The 20,768-nt window shown below is 53.7% G+C and overlaps 1 protein-coding gene across 2 annotated transcripts in view; it reads left to right on the top strand.

Moving 5' to 3' along the window:
- Window positions 1-3,697: 3,697 nt before the first annotated feature.
- Iffo2 (intermediate filament family orphan 2) overlaps window positions 3,698-20,768 on the top strand; it is a 45,939-nt gene continuing 28,868 nt past the window's right edge. For both annotated transcript variants that reach the window (XM_032895367.1, XM_032895360.1), the window contains exon 1: window positions 3,698-4,626. In XM_032895367.1, coding sequence (XP_032751258.1) covers window positions 3,977-4,626 — 650 coding nt within the window. In that variant the 5' untranslated portion in view covers window positions 3,698-3,976. The remainder of the gene's footprint in view (window positions 4,627-20,768) is intronic.

Raw genomic sequence — 20,768 nt, 5'->3', positions numbered from 1 at the left:
CTGCCAAGATTCTTTTTTTTTTTTTTTGATTGTTGTTGTTGGTATTGTTTCTTGGGGGGGTGGAGGGGAAGCCATGGGGGACATCTCAAGGACAGAGTCAGTGCAAGTTAGGGATACATTTTCACCTGGCACTGTGAGGACTCATGGCTACTTCCTCCCCAAGGGGGCTTGGTACCATGATAGTTTGCTACACTCTTCCATTCCACGGGAGAAGAAACCTGATTAGAATGTTCTAGAAACTGAAGCCTGGAGGGATGAGAGGTAGCAGACTGAACTTAGTCACCAGAGGGGGTGCTGGGCAGAGCTGAAGGAGATGCTTCTCAGTGCTTGGTGGGCTTTCCCTGTTTGCTTAAGCAAAGTAACCCCAAACCAGTGTGGAGTGACTGGAATACCAGTAGCCATTGCTTGTCAGGGTGGCCAGGAACTGTGGCTTCAGAAGCATCCTGCTCTTATGTGGGCTGCAGCATGTGGCAGTTGATCTTGGGTTTGGGCACCGAACGTCTGCATCTAGGCAAACTAGAAGGCTGTTGGTCCCCTGCCTGGTGGGCACAGAGAGCAGGATACACATGACTCATCGCTCGGTATCACTCTGTGGAGAATGAGCGGCATCCCAGCTCTGGGTTTGTATACATTCCGTCTGTATGTATGGCTCTGTTGGAGCCTGTCAACCTCAAGTACTATTTCTGTGGTCTTCTTCAGATCTGGCCTCTACTCAGCAATCTCCTTCACACTCAGAAGCACCCCCTCCAACACCCTCCTCAGCTTCCACTCCAGGACTGTGTCCAAGCAGGAGTCCATCCAGGGTCGTGGGATGTCTAAGCTCCTCTGGGCTCAGGACAGAGCTGTCCCTTCCCAAGAGGGTTTTATACCCACAAGGGCAACTTGGTAAGATAGAGCTTTTCCCAGAAAAGCCGGTAGGGAGCCACTTTAGAGGTGTGGCTCCTTAACCCCTTCCAAGCCGTGGGCTTCTCGGATGTCTCATAAACACTATAGTGCACACTCAGTAAGACTTATGGGAATGCATCGTGAGGGCTGCAAATGGTGGTGCATGTCTTTAATTCCTGCATCCCAGATGCAGAACAGATAAATCTCTGGGAATTCAAGAACAGCCTGGTCTATATCTAGAGTTCCAAGACAGTTAGGTCTACATAGAGAGAGACGCTGCTGTGTCAACAAACAAACAAAGGAATGCATTTCGAATGCCGTTGGAAGAGTGCTCACCTAACTTGCACAAGCGTTGATGCATAAACAATCCCAGGTGTCCTATGCGTGTAATCTCAGCACTTGGGAGGTGGAGGCTGGAAAACCACAAGTTCAAGGCCAGCCTAGGCTACGTAATGCCGTCCTGAAAAACGAACAAACAAAAAGTACATCTTTTTGTTTTTTGTACTCGGACAAAGTTCATGCAGCAAAAACAGTTTAAAATGCAAGTCACCGAGGAATTGAAAAAGCAAATTTGTAGCATCCTGAGATTTCGTGATATCATTTCTTCATTGGCACATTAAATAACGAGCTTGGGAGATGGCTCAGTGGGTAAAGCCCCGATGCTCTGAGGTCCTGAGTTCAGATCCCCAGGACCCATGAAAGACTGAGTTCAGTGGCAAGCATCTGTAGTATTCCTCTAAGACAGGAGGAGACAGGAGAATCACCAGAACCTCCAGGGCCAGCTAGCCTGACATACAGAGTATCTAACAAGAGGTCCTGTCTCAAGTAAGGTAGGAGGTGAGGACTGAGGTTGTGTGAGCATGTGTGCACACGCGTGTGCTTAAGTAGTCAAGGGCTTGCCTGACAATTGGGATGTCCTGCGTCCCATCCCAAACACTAAAACCAAGCAAATAGACATAGCAGTAAGCCCAAGTCAACGTTCAGAATGTTGGAATCTTAGGTCTTAGGATATCTACAGCAACGATCACGACATGGGAATATCTGATTTCCGGGGGGTGACAGGATCACAATGACTTCTTCATTCAGACTCAAAGGAGATGTTGACTAGCATTCAAAGACCAGCAACCATAAGGGTGGAGAGTGGGTCCACCCCAGTGTCACAGCCCTCCCAACATTCCATTCTCAGTCCATGTGGGAGCCCAAGAGCCACCACTTCAAGGCAAAGTGTTCTTGACTCTTTGGGGTGAGTAACGGCAGCATCAAAGACCGTGTGATCGAAAAGTTAAGAGCAGTGACCAGGTAGGCTTGGATTCAGAGGACAGAGATCACCAGAAGGGAATTCCAGAGCACAGAGCTAAGTCCATTTGGCAGGGAGTGAGGGACAGCAACATGATCAAACCTGAAACACAGCAGTAACATCAGAAGACAGCACCACCCCAGAGCACCACCCCAGGGCACCACACTCTTCCTCCTCTGTCACAAAGAACACCAAGGCATTGTCCTATGAGACAGGCAACCTTACATACAATCAGGCAAGACAGATACATAAGTTAGTGACAAGACAGAATGGCAGTGAGAAAAACAAAAGACGTGGTTGGAAGAATCTAGAACACACCACATATCTCGTTAAGAGCTGACAGTGTGAGCCTCAGACATTCAAGGTGGGGCCTTCCTTTAGAAAGTCTGTGGCGAGGACCAAAGGCCAGCAGCTCGGAAGACTGGGTACCGTATGCTTTGAGATGGTGGTACTGCTCAGGTCTTACTGACCTGCTCTGTAAAATGAGGATAATACTAAAGTGGGTGCCTACTGTGTGCTAATGCTTGTAGTGGGTGCAGGAGGCACTTGGAGATTGCAGGAAACACTTGCTTTAGGGTGGTAGGTGCGAAGACCACGTGATGGATGGATGGAGCATGGATGGAGCATCCTCCAGAAAGGTGGTACTCCACACTGCAGCCAGGCGTTTGAGAGAAATAACGAATAGGCCCTCTGCTCTGGGCTCAGCTACAGCGACAAAGACTGTGACAGTGTTGATAGGAGAGGTGGTTAGTCAGAGTTGAGGATAGGAATGTTGGGAGGTTCATTGCTTGCTCTTCCCCAACCTCTCTCGCATCCCTGCTTCCGTGGTCTGCCACGGACTAGCGGACTTAAAGGCTTCGAGAAGCCCTGGACCTGGCTGGTAGGGGACAGGAAGGCGACCAAGGCCTCTAGAGGCTGGAGTAAGGGAGCTGGTTTGCATGCATCTTCGCACACTGTGGTTGCCATACCTTTACAGGCCACAGTCACCCGCAGGCCTGAGAATCTGGGGCAGGGAAATTTGGGGCGCAGAGGGAGGGGAGGCAGGTAGTTAAGCCCGCCTGGCAGACTTGGTGGTGGAAGGCTCCCCAGGAAGGGAAGTGAACAGACCCAGGCCATCTGCCTTTTCAAGAGGCTGCAGCGCCCAGCTCTGCCGCGTTCTCGGGTGCAGTTTCGCATGCAGACTGCGCTAGATTATCTGAACCCCGCTAGGCCTGCAGCGCCGCACGCAGGCGAGGGTTTTCTGGGCCGTTGCTGGGCGGAGCCTGAACTGTGGCCGAAAGGCGCCTCGCAGACGAGTGGCGCAGCTTGTGGATGGGCGGGGTCCAAGGACCGATGGGCGTGGCTGTGGCTGGAGGCCTAGGAGCAGAGTCTCAGCGGGGGAAATCGCTGCAATGGGCGGGGGGCGTGGCCTATGTCCGCAGAGGGCGGCAGGGGGTGTGGTCTGCGTCTGCAGAGGGCGGGCCCTGGAGGCGTGGTCTTTGCCTGCAGAGGGCGGGGCTCGCCGCAGAGGGGGCAGCGCCGGCTGAGAGTCCTCTGCGAGCCGCTTCTGCGGCGGGTCCACAGCAGCTCTGACAGTCGCGGCGCAGGCACCGGACCCCTACCAGCCCCACGCAGCCACCGCAACCTCCGGCTCGTCCCACCATCTCTCCCGACCCTGCGGAACCGCATCTGGGCACTACCCCGGCCGCTCTGGAGCCCGCGCCCGCCCTGGCCCGGCCGCGCCGGGAGCCCGGCCCCGAGCTGGAGCCGCATCTGGAGCCGCGGGCCCGGGGCCCTGAGCCACGCAGCCGGCGCATGGTCAACTCGCTGCTGTTCGGGGAGATGGCCTTGGCCTTCGGCTGCCCGCCGGGGGGCGGCGGCTGCGCAAGCGGCGGCGGTGGTGGCGGGGCCGGGCCCGGGCCCTCGCCCGTAACGGCGGCACTGCGGGACGATCTGGGCTCTAACATCCACCTCCTCAAGGGGCTCAACGTGCGTTTCCGCTGCTTCTTGGCCAAGGTGCACGAGCTGGAGCGGCGCAATCGGCTCCTAGAGAAACAGCTGGAGCAGCAGCAGAGCGAGCGCGATCGGCGGCTGCGCTACAAGACCTTCTCCCGCGAGCAGGCCGTGCAGACCGGGCCGGAGCTGCTGCGGCCGCCGGCTGCGGGCGGCGGGCAGGCCCTTGGCGCGGCCACCGGCGTCAACGCCAACGCGGTGGCCCTGGGCGGCCTGCCCCCCGGTGGCGGCTCGCACCCGCAGCACTACGGTCGCCTGCCCGGGACCATCTGGAGCTACACTCAGGTGCGGCGCACGGGAGGCGGCGGCGTGGAAACGGTTCAGGGCCCCGGCGTGTCCTGGGTGCACCCGGACGGCGTAGGCGTGCAGATTGACACCATCACGCCAGAGATCCGCGCTCTCTACAACGTGCTGGCCAAGGTGAAGCGCGAGCGTGACGAGTACAAACGGAGGTGAGTGGACGCGCCCCTCCTCCGCCGCTCTCAGGACCGGCAGCAGGGCCTGGAGTGTGGGCTGCGAACTGCGGGAGGACTAGGTCATCTAAATCCACAAGCTCAGGGCGCGCGGGATACCTGGGCGCTGACCCCTGGGGCCAGGCACATTGTTTCCCAGGGACGTAATAACCAGCGGACTTGTGGTGATCTCATTTTGTCCACATGACAATGCGGTGTGAGGCAGCCTTGTCCCCATATTGCAGATGAGGAAACTGAGGCGAAGAGGTACCAACCAAGTGACTTGCCCAAGGCGTCTTGGCTAATCCGCGGTGAAAGTCAAGACTTGATCCCTTGATGGGAGTCATGGCTGGTGTCTCCTAGTTTAGGTATTCCCCGAGATGTAGGTAGTAGATTCCATTTCCCAAAGCAGGTATAGAAAGAGGGGGAAAAAATCTCAACTAGCTCATTGTCTTTGTTTGTCCCTGAATTTAATAAGCTCACGTTCAAAGATGAATGGACCTGTCTCTAGAGCCCCCAGGGTCGGCTAACTTGTTCCAGGTCTCTAAGGCCCAGATCTCTGGGCTGCAAAATCAAAATCAGACATCGGCCTTTTAGAAATTCATCCTCTTCTTCATACTTTACCAAGTCTCATGGTTTATTGAGTAGGTCCCATGAATTCAGCCTAAGGGATCCCCTCAACCCCCCAGGGAAGAGGTACTCATGGGTTATAATACTGGGTGAACCCAGATCATGGGGTCCGACTGGAGGTCAGGAGCAGACTGCCTACAAGATTGCCAGTGTGTTCCTTGCAGTCCAGATTTCCTGGCTGCAAATACATGTTTTCTGCCCTCAGCCTCCTTGAAAGTATTGTCTGCTCAGCTTTCTGACACAAGGGGGGAAGGGGTCTTCGTAGAGGTCTCAGGTTTGTGTGGGGGAGGGGCCCTCTTGGTCTCAGGTTCCAATCTCAGACAGCGAGTGTAATTCTGGTTTTCTTGTGTTCACTCATGAGGGAGTGGGGTCATTCCTTCTGTTCCTTCCTCTCTGGGAGCTGGGCCTGGGTCTTCATTCTTACCCTCTTCTGATGGGGAAGAAGTCAGATGTGGCTCTCATCGCCTGCCGGGGAGATTGTTAGCCACTTGGAAACCTATTTGCTCCTCAGGGAAATCTGGACTGGAAGGAGCAGCCAGTGTTCCAGGGAGGGGAGTGGGATGAAGCCCGTGACCCAGGACGGTGTAAAGTCATCAAGTCAATGTTCTTACCTGTGGAAAGCAGGGAGTAGAAATGGCTGGAGCCCCCAGTGCTGGTGCAGGGCCTGGATTGTTGGGGGAATACTTTTTCTTTCTGGCTTTGGGAATGTCCCTGCCATTTCTAAAGAGGCCACTCTCTGCCCTTGGTGGTCATCCCCATCAGGGCAGTCTAGGGAAAGAGACACTTGCTTTAGATGGTGAAACTCCAGGAGGGTTGGGCTGGCCCTCCTGTCTGCCACCCTTGACTGTGTAGTCATGACATAGGCTTGCGCCTCGTTTGTTTAATCGTGTGTGTGCTTTTTGGCCCTGGCTACTAAGGTGACAGAAAGCTTGTGCCCAGGCTTCAAGGGGGATGGATTGCCATTGAGCAACGAGCCGTTCAGGTTGCACCCAGGGTGTGGGCTGTGAGGTCAGCTTCTGGCACCGTCCTGGAATGAGGCGGCCCTGCTGAGACAGGTGGAGTTCGGGCATCTCTCTTCCCGCCTTTCTGGGAGGTTCCTGGACACCCTCCTACCTTCTCTGAAGTTGATTCAAAGCTTTGGATTTTTCCAAAGTCAGTATTCTGTCTTGCCGAGGCCTCGGTTTCCCTACCTGTAAAGCAAGGTGGTTGGACAACAGCTGTGTTCCTTGAAGCCCTGGGCTTTCTTGGTGATAGTTTAGGAAAAGCTCTTGGGTAATTAATAAAAATTACGAGGGCCTGTGAGATAACCCAGTGGGTAAAGGTGCTTGCCACCAAGTCTAAAGACCATAGTTCTACCCCCGGGACCCACACTGTAGACAGGGAGAGCCTCTCTTACAAGTCTCTGACCTCCATACATTTGCAGTGGCACAAACGCACACACAATATCCATACACACACACACACACACACACACACACACACACACACATGTGTAATTTTTAAAAAACACCCTAATACACCAAAATGTTAGTCCAGTCATGAAGGCGCTCCTGCTTTTACATTGATGCCGATGTACCCAGTCCCACCAGCATGCTAACTCTTAAATAGTTGGCTTGCAGTTAAAGCCTCTTTCTTTGGACACGATTGCCTGCTGATCAAGCAGGCCGCCGACACAGCTGTCCGCCCACCCGAATGTGACAAGGTACTCTTGACTTTTCGGCTGATGGCCTCGTCGATTGCCTTCACTGAACCTAGAACAAGTTAACTTACATATTTGAGTCTGTAATATAAACACATACAGAAGAACCTTCTGTTCTCACTTGCTGCTGTATGGAGTTTCCCCTACGAGCATTCTTTCTGGAAGAAAGTAGGAAGGCAGTTAGCTTTTTTTTAAAAAAGGGTTAAAAAGAAAATCTCTGGGCTGCCGAGGCTTGTCAATATATGGCACTCCATGACAGAGCACTTGCCTAGTGTGCGGGGAGATTGGGTTGCAGTAAGTAACTATATCTGAGCTGCCAGTCTACCTCCGGCCCTTTGACTACTCAGAGGTCACGGTTCAAGAGATGAGACTAAGGCCTTTGGCTGCCCAGTCTCTAGACTACCAAAGGCAACATAGCTTCCTGGGGTGTCTACTGTGGAACCCCGTGCTTAGCACTGGAGGGAAGGGCTCCAGGGTTCTCCACATCGATCCAGAGGACCTCAGCGGCTCCTGCTTGCATCACTAAGTGGTAAACTGGTTGTATAGACGGGTCTAGAAGCTGCAGGTGTCTGTGGTTCTGTCTCATGACTCGTTCCTAGCCATGTGCACCTGAGTTTCCTGGTTTCGCCGAGGTAGAATCAGTCCATCTTAAAGCCACCCAATTTAAGTGTAGCAATGATTTTTAGAAAATATAGAGCAATGTGCCCTTCTCCGGGGTCTCGTTTTAGAACACTCACATATCCCGCCCCCCAATTCCTTCCTGTCCATTTGCAAACAGCTCCCCTCTGGAGCAGTCGCCAACCTGCCCATGTCTCTGCCCATCTGATTTTTCTGGATGACTCAGGACTGGATCCCATGCTATGTGGTCTTCCGTACCTGACTTCGTTCACAGAGGCTGTGTTTTAGGGGGTGGGTGGTTGTACTTGTGTATATCTGTAGAGTATCCCTCCTTATTTCTAAATCACGCATACGGATAGGTATGGGTCTGTCTGTTCCTTCGCCTTACATAGTCTTGGGTTCCGAGTTTTAAGTCACCCGAGTGCTGTCCGACGTGGTCTTATCATCAGCAACACCTGGCTGGTTCTTTGTGCACACCACCCAGAGCAGAGCTTCTGGCCCCAGAGTGCCCCCGCCCTGGCTCTGCTCACCGCTTCTTTGGTTTCTCTTTGGCCCAACCTGCTCTTTACCGCGTGGGAAGTGTGGTCACCGAGATTGTATGGAGGGCAGAGTTGTGAAGCGTTGATCTGGAAACCAAAACAAACATTGCTCTCTGTCACCACCCAGTCCACCAAGATCTCTTGTTCTGAGTTTGCAAGTCGGGGGCTTTCCCTGGGGGAGAATCCTGTCGAAATATCTGAACTTTAAATACATGGGTTTTCTGAATTAGCCTCCGAGGGACCTGGACTCTCTTGGGTGATCCCTGGGTCTGTGTCATGGCTGATCTTTCTGCTTTTTCTGATGACTTTGTGTTTATCGTGCCTTCTATAGGTTCTGGGCATTCTATCTCCGCTTCTGATGACCAGAGTCTATTACCATGATCTGTTCCCATGACAGCCTCTTTCATTTATTGGAGAAGGAGGGTGGGTCACTTTATGGTTGTCAAGCAAAAGTTTTATGTAGGTCCCACTGGCTGTTGTGGGGAAGTTGTCACGGCTGTTCCAGGAAGTAACAGTTACTGGTAGAGGCAGCCCAGCTGTGTACAGCGCAGGGTGACTTTCTAGTGTCCCAGGTTCTAAGCCCCTAGCCCTGTAGGCCCTCTGTGATTATGGGCTGGCCGGCTTTCTACCCTTCTGCAGATAGACAAGCAGACTTTATGTGCTCTTGGCTGGCTTTGTCCTTGGTGTTCAGGGGTATATGGAGGGCTTTCAGAGCATCTGAGGGACCTTGTGGTCTTTTATCTTGGTGGATTTCAAGTGGGCCCTTTAGATCCCCAGAACCCATAGTAAGGCGCCTCATGGACGAGTCTGGGGACAGTGGGAGGCTGAGCCCTGGGCATTTAATCTGTGCCAACCGCAGGCTCTTTTTCCCATGATTCTAAAGGATAGCCTGTATGGAAACAGGTTTGCTATTGATAAAAGAAATTACGGAATTCAGCTGTGTACTTTCACATCAGAGGTGGGGAAACTGAGGCCTGGGGTGGGGTGGGGAGCTGCCATCCACTGCTGGCTTCTGGAAGCCCTTTTAACTGACATTGTTCTCATCCTAACTCTGATGTGATGCCCACAACTGCCTCCAGCAGGGCCTCCTCAAAGGCTTTCTACCTTTTCCTTCTGCTGCTGCTGCTGCTGTTCTCAGAATCTTTTTAAAAAGCTCGTTCCTAGGATGGGAGGGACTTCTGTCACAGCTATTTCTGACTGTGAGACGGAAGGGGCTGGGCTCTTAGCTAAAACAGAGGGCTCCAAAAAGGGATGTTAAGTGGGCAGCTGGAGTGTCCCTGCATTTCCCAGCATGCCCCAGGGAGGCCCTCCAGCAGGTGGGTACTGGCCACTTAGTGCCCCCAAGCCCCAAAGACTGTCTCAGAAGATTGTCTCCAGGTCTCAGAAGCTCCCAATAATAGGGTCCTTTAATAACAGGGGTCTTAATTTCCCAGTGAGGTGGCCTAGGGTGGTAAGAGAGTGTTTGAATCCTGACTCTGCCATTCTGTGTGACTATGGGCATATCTCTTGGCCTCTCTGAATGCATTAGTTCTTTGGTGAAGGCCTCCAGTCTGTGAAGGCCTAGGAATGTTCTTTATTGTAGCCCACAAAGTCTGTTCCCTTAATTTATAGGGCTCTCTGGGCACAGCCCTGGGCTGCCCAACAAATCCATTTCAGGACACGTTGCCTCTGTCTGTGTCCCCTGGAAGGCGCCAGAGATGGTGCTGGGGGTGGAGAGAAGCCTGGCCTCCTCTTTGTCCCGCCGAAGGGCAGTTTGGCCATCCTGGGAGTGATTTGTGCCTCCGGAACTCTCGATACCCAACCCCAGTCCTTTGTCTTAAAGGAACCCAACCCATGCTCCCTCCTTCTAGGACCTCGGTTCACTGGAGAACGGGGTTACTGAGTCTCTTGGCTGGCGAGGCATCTCCCTGGGGACAGATTTGGGAAGGACTCTCAGAGCCAGAGGGAGGGGAGGGGGGAAGGTCCCAGAAAAGAAGGGAAACCAGGGGACAGCTGACTCTGAATATTCCTTCCCAGAGGAATGCAGGCGAGGCATTCGGCCGGCCCCACCGGATACATGCCTAAACATCCCCACCCCCACCCCCTGCCCCTGTGCACAGTCACACGCACACGTGCACAAAACGCACTCACACATGGTTGCAAGCACCCAGTCTCTGGCTTTGGGTCTGCAGCTTGTATCTCCACACGTGTCCTGTCATGTCGCTGTTGAAGGACGCAGGAGGGTAGAGCAGAATCTAGAAGACTCTCTTGCACGAATCCTTTGCTGCAACTGGACTCCGAGGCTCCCAGCAGAACTGATCGCAACCCTCCCTGCTGGGTATCAGATCCCGGAGGGTGGGACTTTGCGGTCCTGTCTTTTGTTGGCATTGGGGACATGAAGCCAGACTGGCATTCTGTGTAGTTTCGTGTCACAGATGGCTGGAGTCCCGAGACAGGACTACCCTTGCGTTCAGTAGTAAATGTGTGAACCCATAGTGCACCTCCTCCCACCCTGTAGCCCCCACACTCTGAACCCTAATAGGCCAGGATGTGTCTGCTCCTAGCTTTCTTGTGTTCACAATGCTCAGTCAGACCGACCAGAGTCCTCACTGAATAAATATTTGTGCAGCCTGGGAGGACGGCAATCTGGCTGCTGTGTGCTACTAGGCACCCGGGAGACAGGGAGGTCAGGGGACACAGACTGGGCATCTAGGGGTCTGGCATGCTGAGAGGAAGGGTCAGCATCTGGAGTCAGAAGGCCCGGCTTCAGTCCCGACACAGCAACTCTGAGTTGACGTGGTGCCCAGGCATAGCACAGTAGTGAAAAGCTGTGTGAGTCTGGGCAAGATGCTGAGCCTCTCCCAGTCTCAGTTTCCCCATCAATAGAGTGAGAAGGCTGCCCATTGTGGTGCCACACATTCGTCATCCCAGTGCTAGAGGGGCTGAGGCAGGAGGATCTCCATGCGTTTGAGAACAGCGTGGGCTATATAGTGGGTTCCAGGACAGCCAGGACTCCAAGGTAAGCTTGCTTTAAAAAGCCAGAATCAATCAGTTGGATCAACAGGGGGGAGGGGGACAGAGCTAAGCTTGTGCCAGCATGTGGGAGGAGCCAATGGGATCACATGACTACAGAAGGGTACCTACCTGAGGTAAAGAGCTATGTAGGAAGAGTTTGCAGGGTTGTGGGGGGGCTGGACTGGCCATGTGTAGGCTGAGCACTGAGTGCCTGCTTGGGAACTGGGCAGTAGTTTAGGGGGTCATGCGTACTTCTGGGTACACCATCCTAGGATGTTTTAGGGAAGGTCTGGGGCTATGTGGGAGCCTCGGCTGGTGAGCATTTGGTTAGCCATGTCAGAGACCGATGCTCGGCTTCCTAGGCAGAGTGTGGCTTCTTATCCAGTCCCTGATACAAGAGAGGAACTGTCACCCAGCATAAAGTCAGCACAAGCACCTGGATAAGCCCCCTCCATGGTGGTGTGGACCACTTGAGCCCGGTGAAGTCCAGGCCTTGCTCAGACCTGCCTGAGGGTGATAGGCCAACTTAGTCACTGGCAGCATCTGGCAGCTGAGACTCTGAGCTGTCCTACAGCGCATCCAGACCCCTTGCTCTTCAGAGAGGACCCTCATTTGGGGGGAGGGGACCAGCTCCGCATGAGGGGCTCATGGCTGAGTGAGCAGGGCTGTCTCTGGGTTACCTGTAAGATGCTTGGTCAGTACTCTTACCACACGGGCACACAGAAGGGCGTACTTGCTCAGGGATCCCCGAATAGTCTTAGCCCCATGCAACAGTTTAGTGGGAAGGCACAGGGCTTCTCGGTGCAGGTTAAAGGCAGGCGGACAGTGTATCCCAGGCTCTCAGTAAATGCTCCTGTTGTCTCTAGGCAACCAGGGGACCTGATAATGGCTTGAAAACTTCTTATGCATTCACATCAAGCAGGAAGGACATTTGAGGGCAACATGGGGCTGGGGACCCTCCCAACTTTTTGCTTCTGCTCACACTGTGAACTTTGCCGGGGCATCAAGAACTAGTCATTGGCTTCTCTTGTCTCTTTCTGGGGACCAAGAGCCTGGTGAGTGTGCTTGTCTGAGAAATTAGAGTGAGTTCTGTCATTCCCCATGGCAGCCGCCGAGCATGTACCACACACTACATACCTGAGAACCAGGGAGCAGACAGCCTCTGCTCCTGGAGCTCGGTGTCTGGGGCTGACAGATGTGTCATATGATACTGCCATGTGCCTAGGGCCTGTCAAACAATGCCCATGCATAGGAACCTGAGAAGCGTTTCTTAGTTCACTTCATAAACAAATATTTATATGACATTCACCTGTGAGCTGACTGCCTTCAGAGAGGGTCACACGCATCTTATCACGAACCTCATTCCAACGTGGGCGGGGGTGGGGGGGTTGTGTGAGCGAAGTCTTCAGCCCGTTTTCGAGATGCCAAAACTGAGCCATTGAGGGAACCGGGCTAGGGGAGAGTTAACTCAGTGAGTCAGCCCTGAGGAGATCAGAGAAGGGAGCCCGCAGCAAACAGCTCTCCTGTTCCAAACCTCAGCTTTCGCTTCTGTGCAAGGGGTGAGCAATCTGACCTCAGGAGGCATGTGTAGATAGCCACAGTGATGCCTGTGTGAATCACTCAGTGTTCAATCCTACATGGGGCCTCCTGACTTCAGTGCCACCCCCCACCCCTGCCCCCAGGATACTCCAACCTCACCCTTGACCTTGCCTTTGCCCCCACGCCTCCCCTGGACCCTGAGAGCAGCTGACTGAGTGCTGGATGGAAGCTGCAGAAGGAGCATGGAGCAGGGTGTTAGCAGAGCCCATCTGGGGAAGGAGAGCTGCGCGTGTTTGCAGAGTCTTTGCCTCTCAGTCTCTGTTCCTTTACCTGTGACTGGTCATGCACACTGGGTAGACTGCGTGAGGCACTCAGGGCCTGAGCGTCGTCATCCCCTCGAAGCTGCTCTGGAAAGCGGGGCCTAGTGTGGCAGTTATGTCTTGTTCTCTGCACACTCACCCCGTGGGCTCTAACTTTAGGTTTGCCCAGCCTTTGCGCTGCCCACCTGTCGCTTGGCGGGAAGAGGCTCCCGCAGTGGACGCGCTGTCTTCTGCCCTCTCAGTGGGTTTTTACTTTTTCGGTTTATTTGAGGCAATTCTTGGCTCCCTGCCACCTCTTGCCTGTCTTGGGGGAGAAGAAAGATCTGCTGGTCTTAGCGGACCTTGTGAAATCCCCTGGCAATCAGGCTTCTCTCTGAGCAGGGACAACATAGCTTCCCAGAGCCCATGGGAACCCCCTTTCTGCTCTGCTCACTGGGCTGAAGGCCATCTTGACAGAGTTGGGGCAGAGTGGAAGGTTTGCAAAGTTGGGAGCAGAAGGCCCTGAAACTCTGCCTTGGGCACAGCGGGCGGTGGAGTGTCCCCAGGCCGGGGATCCCAGGAATTGCCCCGGAGGCAGCACTCCGGTTACATTTGGAAGGGGCAGTGGGAGAAACGGCAGAGAAAAGGGCTCTAGCTGAGGAGAGTAGCACTGCTGAGGCCTGGAAGGGAGGCTGTCGCCAGGGCTGCAGGCTGGGACTGATCCTTGGTCTTTTATTTTTCCAAGCTCTTCTGGGTTTCGGTCCCCCTTGTGGTCTTCTGTGCGCCTTTTTCCAAGTCTCCTCCAATCTTTTCATTTACTCTTTCTGGTTCTGGGTTCCTGTCTCCGTTCTTCATGGGTTGTGGTCCTGCTCCTCCTCCATCTGAGGTGAGGACAGGGTTTTGGTTCTGTACCCTTTAACCGGATGCCAGGCCTGATGGGCAGCTCTTGCTGCTAAGGAGTGTGTGTGTTGTGTGTGTGTGTGTGTGTGTGTGTCTGTGTGTGTGTGTGTCTGTGTGTGTCCGTGTGTGTGTGTGTGTGTGTCCGTGTGTGTGTGTCCATGTGTGTGTGTCCGTGTGTCTGCGTCTGTGTGTGTGTGTCTGTGAGTGTCTGTCTGTGTCTGTATGTCTGTGTGTGTGTGTGCCTGTGTGTGCCTGTGTGTGTCTGTGTGTATGTGTGTATGTGTGTGTGTGTGTGTGTGTGTGTGTGCTTGTGAACGCAGGTGTGTAATGTGCCTGCTCCAGCTTGTGGTCAGAGCCTTTGTGTATCATGAGTTGTGGTGTTTACGGAGAGGTAGGATTGGGATGGGGGGGATTGGGATAGAGGATGTTGGCTGCTAGGTCTTAGAGGCCGAGGCTCAAATGCAGTGGGAGGGGGACCTAACTTTACCTCTCATGGTGCCCGTGTCTATCCCCACAGTCCGCGAGGCTCAGGCGCTCTTCATGACCTGTTATTCACCCCATTCTTCCCTCACCATCCCCACTATGGAGGGGCAATGCCTGCTGTCTTTTAAGTTAGGGTCTTTTGTAGCCTGTGGTGGCGATGACCAATGACCTTGAACTATTGGTCCTCCTGCGATCACCTCTCTGGCGCTGAGATTGCAGTCATGCACCACCGTTCCTGGTTTATGGGCTGCTGGGGATGGAACTCTGGACCTCATGCATGTTGGGCCACTGAGCCGTGTCCCTAGTGGGCCTTGGTGCCCGCTGTCTTGTGAGAAAGACCAGGGAGCTATTTCTCAGGTTTCCTCTTTGTCCCGCTCATGTCCCTATGGAAGAACAGCTTCCTCGAGGTCACACAGGGAGGGGCTGGACCCAGGGGTCCCATGAAGTCCATGAGTTAAGGTGCTAATGAAATGCTCGAAGTTGGGAGTTTGAAAAATACCCAGCAGATGGAGGCCTTCATGGGGTATGTGTGGATGAGGGTTGGGAATCGAGGCTGGGAATAAGAGAGGTGACGTGGCCTCCCTGGACCCCTGAGCCGATGTCCAGGTTGATGGCACTGCTGGTGGAACTTCATTGTCCCACAGAGAGACATTGAAGCTCACCTACAGGGCTCATCTGCTTATACCTAAGGGCACCAAACCGGACTCGGCCTCACTTTGGGGTCTTGGGCTATTGGCTGATCCCCCATCTTGATCTGCCAATCACATGCACAGTGGCGTTGTTTTTTTCTGTGCCTCAGTTTCCTCTCGAATAAGTCAGGTAGAGAGACCAACAGGGTCCCCGGCCAGCATAGGCACCAGAGTTGTAGCTTGCAATGTTGGTTTGAACTTTGGACTCTACATTTTCCTGGAGCCCCCTCTTTCTGCCTGGGGTGCCTGATGGGGGTGCTTTTGCATTCGTAATACCTCCCTCTCTCTGAATATCCTACTTTGCTTGGCAATTGGGCTACAAGTGTCTTTAAAGACAATGTACTGAAAGTGCCAGGACTTACCTGCCCAGGGACAGTGGAGGTCTGAACTCTGCAGGCTGTGACTGGCAGAGTCCACATTCACCCGGTGCCAGGTTCAAGGCCCTCCAACTAGCAGATGGTTCCTTCCCTAGCCTTAGGGTACAATTAAACTGTGAGGACTTAGAGATACTACTCTCATCTGTCTTCTTTGGTGGTCACATTGTCCCGTGAGTTGGCCTTTCACGCAGAGTGGGAGCCCCCACTTAGACTCTGGCCACTTGGGTTCACCTCACAGCCCCCTCACCCTGGCAGCCTCAGTCTTTCTGTCTGGGAAGTGGGCATATCCCCTTAGACATAGGTTGTCACAGGGTTCTGTGACAGAATGTGTGACAGATGCTAAGGGGTGCTGGCCCTTAGCAGTACTCTGTCCTTGGCCCTCCCCAGCCCCCACACAGTGGGAACTGGCCTACTTCCTCCTGCTCCCGAGGCAGAGCTGCCTTTTGTGTTCTGACATTTCCTCTCCTTAGCATGGCCAGTGAATAGGAAGTCATGTCCTTTCTCCTCTCCAGAACTCTGTCCGAAGGCTGACCAGGAGAGAGGGCATGGTGTGGCATTTGAGGCATAGGCTGTGGCTGCCAGGTGGCAGGAATTGGGGAGTGTCTCTGTCCCTGCCTCCCCTGGGATCTTGGAATGTCTCAGTCCCCTCTCTGTGTGTTGTGGAAGTGGCCCTGTTGGCTGCCGGAGGTCTGGCTCTGGGGGTGGGGGTGGGGGCGAGCTATTTACCCAGAGGACTTAGCTCATTCTACCAGACTGAGAAATGGGCTCATATTCCATGCCCTGTCCTTGGGATTAAGAGTCAGGAGTCAAATTACAGGGTTCTGTCTGGGCCCCAGGGGACAGGCGGGTGGCCTCCTGGGACCTCCCAGAAGGCCTGTCCCAGGCCTTGGCAAAGGGGGTGACATTGAAGGTTGGCTCAGTGTTGTTTTCCAGTGCTGACGTCAGGGCTGGGGTTTAGAGTTTCCTCCCAGACAAAGGCTGCTTTGTAGCTTTGGGTGAGCTGAGCCCAGGAATCTCATTCCAGGTGGGAGGCTAGGTGGAGAAGAAGCAGGGTTGGGCACAGGAACCCTCAGAGGCCTGGCCGCCCTCAGACCCAGCACCACTTTGCTTCCGGGAGGCACCATGTGCCCCTTCAGATGAAGCCTCTTCATGCTACTAGGAGGGAGCTGGTCTCTCAACCCATTATACAGATGGAAAAACTGAATCTTGGAAATGTAGCAACTGAGTATTTGTCTTAGCCAGAGAGTAGCAGAGCTGGCAGTGGGCCCGTGGGCCTGGGTATCTTTAGCTTCTAGGATTCATCTCCCATCAAGCCACACCTCACCTCCAGCGTTGGCAGCATGTTTAAAAAAGTCAGGGCCCCCAGGAGAAGAACAGTGCAGGCAGAACTCAGCTTTCATCAGGGACAGGTCTGACTTCCCTCTCTGAGATTTTGGATCAGAGCGTGTGTGACATGTGTTTGTCTGTGTGCGCAGGTGTACCCACACGTGTGTACATGTTAGAGAGGGTCCCTGGATGGTCTGTCGTCACAGGAAATGATCCCAGGGAGGCCTGTGGATAGGTGTAAAGTAGCCATTCCAGGGGACACCTAGCACCTTTTTCTTCTCCTTTTCACCAGCCATCCACCCATTTTCCATCTATCTAACCATTCACTTTTCCACCCAACCTCCCACCTGTCCATCCACCCATCTATCATCCATCCATCCACCCACCCACCCACCCATCCATCCATCCATCCATCCATCCACCACCACCCATCCATCCACCCATCCATCCATCCATCTACCCACCTCCCCATCCATCCATCCATCCATCCATCCATCCCATCCATCCATCGTCTATCCATCCATCCACCCAACCACCCGTCTGTCTATCCATCCACCCTCCCATCCATCCATCCATCCACCCATCCATCCATTCACCCATCTACCCACCTACCCATCCATCCATCTATCCTCCCATCATCCATTCGTCTATCCATCCATCCATCCATCCATCCATCCATCCATCATCCATTCGTCTATCCATCCACCCATCCATCCCCCTATTCATCCATCCACCCACCCACCCGTCCATCCGTCCGTCCATCCATCCACTCTCTATCCATCCATCCACTTATCATCCAACTGTCTGTCCATCCATCTGTCCATCTGTCTGTCCATCCTTCCTTCCTTCTTCTGGACGCCAGTGCTTGTTCTTCAACTTGAGCTTTGGAAATGACTCTGTGTTTGGGGGTTTTCCCAGTTCCTGTCAAAGCAGAGCAAGAAGAAGCCTTACAAGTTCTTGGATCCCCACCCCCACCCCTTCTCTCAGAGAGGGGCCAGTGACTGTCCAAGTTACACAGTAAGTTCCAGGCAGAGCAAGCATTCAAGCCAGCCCTGTATCTCCCCTTTCTACTGGGGTGACAGACAGCTGTCACCCTTAGCTGGCAGCTGCCTTAACTTATCCCCTTCCCCCTCCACTCCTTTGGTGTTTGGTCTGTTATGAGACACATCTAGGGATAGTAGAATACAGCCTTGGGCTGGATCCCAGATTAGTTTACCAGCTCTGAGCTGCGGTCCTCAATCTAAGTATCTGTTAGTAGAACTCCTGGGGGCCATCTTTTCCTTGCTGGACCAATTTGAGTCCCCCGAGCTAAAAACATTGAAAACCCTGCTCTCAGTTCATACTGCTCCTCTGGGCCTGCCTCTACGGGTGCCTTCCAGCAGCCTTTTCCATTGGGACAAGCCTCCTAGTCTCTAGACATAGTCCTGAATGTTTCATTCCGCTTTGTGGTTTTCTACAGAACAAGGAGAGAGGTCATTTGAGCATCGCTGCCTGGGGTATGAGGCAGCTCCATGCCCTGTCCACTCCTCTGCTGCTGTCCTGAGGGTTTACCTTGACCCAGACACAAGCTAGGGTATGCTCTATAGGAGCGTCTGCCTGGGCTTCAGGATCCAGCTGGAGTCCTGGAAGGGAGACATACACCCTTCTCTGGACTCATGAACCCCTCTAAAATAGAACTGGCATGTTTCTCTGGCCCAGGCCTACCCTTCTTGGTGGGGAAACTGAGGTCCAGAGAGGTTGAACCCTCTGTGTGACTATGGCTACTCAGTCAACACAGCAGAGTTGAGTGCCAGCATTCACCAGTGGCCATGTTTCTGTTCAGATAGAGCCTAGACCTCGGTAGTAGGGGGCTATTCTGGACTGGTATTCCAGGAAGGAAGAAACCAGTGCCTTGTACCTCCATAGATCACCTTCTGTGTGCGTTGGGAGGCCCGAGAGTCTACTCCAGACCCTCACTGGGCCCCAGGGAGGCCCCTTCGTTTTTCACCCCAGGTGGGTGGCCAGAAGGCCTGAAAGTGCACTAGTAAGTGGTCAGAGGATGTGCTCTGGTAGCAGGGCAGGAAGGGGTTAAGCAGTTCTGCCTGGGTTCCCAGCTGGTATCTTGGCCCCTCAGGTCAGCCAGGCCATCTGGCTGACAGATGCCTTCCTGTGTCCCATCTGTCCCAAGGCAAAGTCACCAGGAGGAGACCCGCCTGCTGCCTTTGTGAACCTGTGGGCAAGTCGACTTGCCTACTCTCTGTCCCTGTGAGTCTAGGCCACTTGGGAAGGGCCCACGGCCAGCAGGCTGGCCTCCAGCCACTCTCCCTGATGCCCGGGGTCTCTGCTTTATGGTGAGAGAATCTGATCTTTCAGTAAAGATAGGCTGAGAGATGTGCAGGACCAGGCCCAGGGTCACACAGTGGGTCAGTGTGGACAAGGCAGGACATGCACGGCTCTTGATCATAAGCTTATTCACCTAGCAAACATCACTTGAGGGCCTACTGTGTGCCTGATAATTGGAACTCAGGGAGTAGGAACTATGAGAACAAAAGTTCCAAAGGAGGAAGGGCACACTGTACCCTGGCACACACTCAGGGCCTGGATGCTGTGACAGCTCTTTCAGAAGCCAGCAACCGGCCCTGGCCACATCATCACAAGCCAGTGTTGTTACCCCATTTTACAGATAAGGCAACTGAGGCTCAAAGAAATGAATTTAGATTTGCTAGATTCACTGGCTGTGAGGTGGGGAGTGGTGGTGACTGAGTTGGGTCACCCTTGCTGGTTTGTAATGTGCTTGCCTTATGAATTTAGTGACCAGAGTTCAAGTCCCAGAACCCACATAAAAAGAGGTATGTGCGTGTGATCCCAGAGCTAGAAAGCAGCAGATGAGGGGTCCTTAGAACTTGCTGTCTGGCCAGCTTACCCTAGATGGCCAGCTCCAGGTTCAGTGAGAGATGCCATCTCCAAAGAAAGACAATAGAGAAGAAAGAGGTGGGCAGGAAAGAATGACCTCAGGCTTCCACACACGGATGCACACATGTGCATGTGCTCCCTACAGATGGACATACACATACATACATACTCATACACACACACACACACACACACACACACATACACACACACACACATGTGAATTGGGTGGTAAAGGGGGCGCTATTGTGCTGCAGTGGGTTGGTACTCTTGTAGGCTTGCCATGGACAGCATATGGGGGCTCTATGGGCTGTGGAAGGAGCTACACAGCGCCACCCAGGCCTGGCAGTCCAGAGCGGGACCCTTAGCACTCTGTATTTGGAACGTTAGTGAACCACCTGACGTCATTTCTGATCTTAGGGAAACTGAGGCACCCCCTCCTCATCCTTCTCCCTTCTAGATCACCTGGCTCAAGAAAACTAGTCTGGGCCTTGGGGTCAGAGAGACCCAAGTTCAGATCCGGCCTCAGCCCTGTCACAGAAGTAGAGGAATCTGCTGGCTGAGGACATGCGCCTCATGTGACCCAGTCACTTCCACTTCCAGCGCTGTGACCCCGGCAGTTGCTTTACTTCTTGGCCTTCGTCTTCTTGTCTTTAGAGCAAGCATAGTAGCAATTCCTGCCTCATAAAGTACCTGTGAGCTCAGTTTCCCCAACAGCCCAATGCCGATAAAGACACAGGAGACTCCAAAAAGATACTGTGCCAGGGACCATGACATCACAGAAGTCTCTGCGACTCCTTGCTCCAGTTCATCCTCTCCATCCTGAGGGAACTGACTGCGTAAAGGAGACCTGGGTCTCAGACAGAGGTGGCAGTGACCCTGTGTGTTGAAGTGGGGTGCCTGTTACCCACCTCTGTCCTCCCCTCTGGCTCACCCCAAGTGCCGAGGTTACCATAGCAACCCAAGTTTGCTAATAAAAAACACGTCTCCCTCCCCACTGAGTGGTGTTCAGTCTCTCAGCTCCTCCCCCTGCTTGGGCTAGCCCAGTCTAATTGCCAGTCCCAACACAGCCTGGAGCCCGCCTCTTCCCAGCCAATTAGACTGATGACGGGAAGGCGTGTGCAGGCACTCCCTGCTGCAACCCTTCTGTGGTTGCG

The sequence above is a fragment of the Rattus rattus genome, chromosome 1, assembly GCF_011064425.1.
Source record: "Rattus rattus isolate New Zealand chromosome 1, Rrattus_CSIRO_v1, whole genome shotgun sequence".
Lineage (NCBI taxonomy): Eukaryota > Metazoa > Chordata > Mammalia > Rodentia > Muridae > Rattus > Rattus rattus.
Note: the sequence above shows the minus strand (reverse complement) of the source record. Positions and strands in the feature narration are given on the sequence as shown.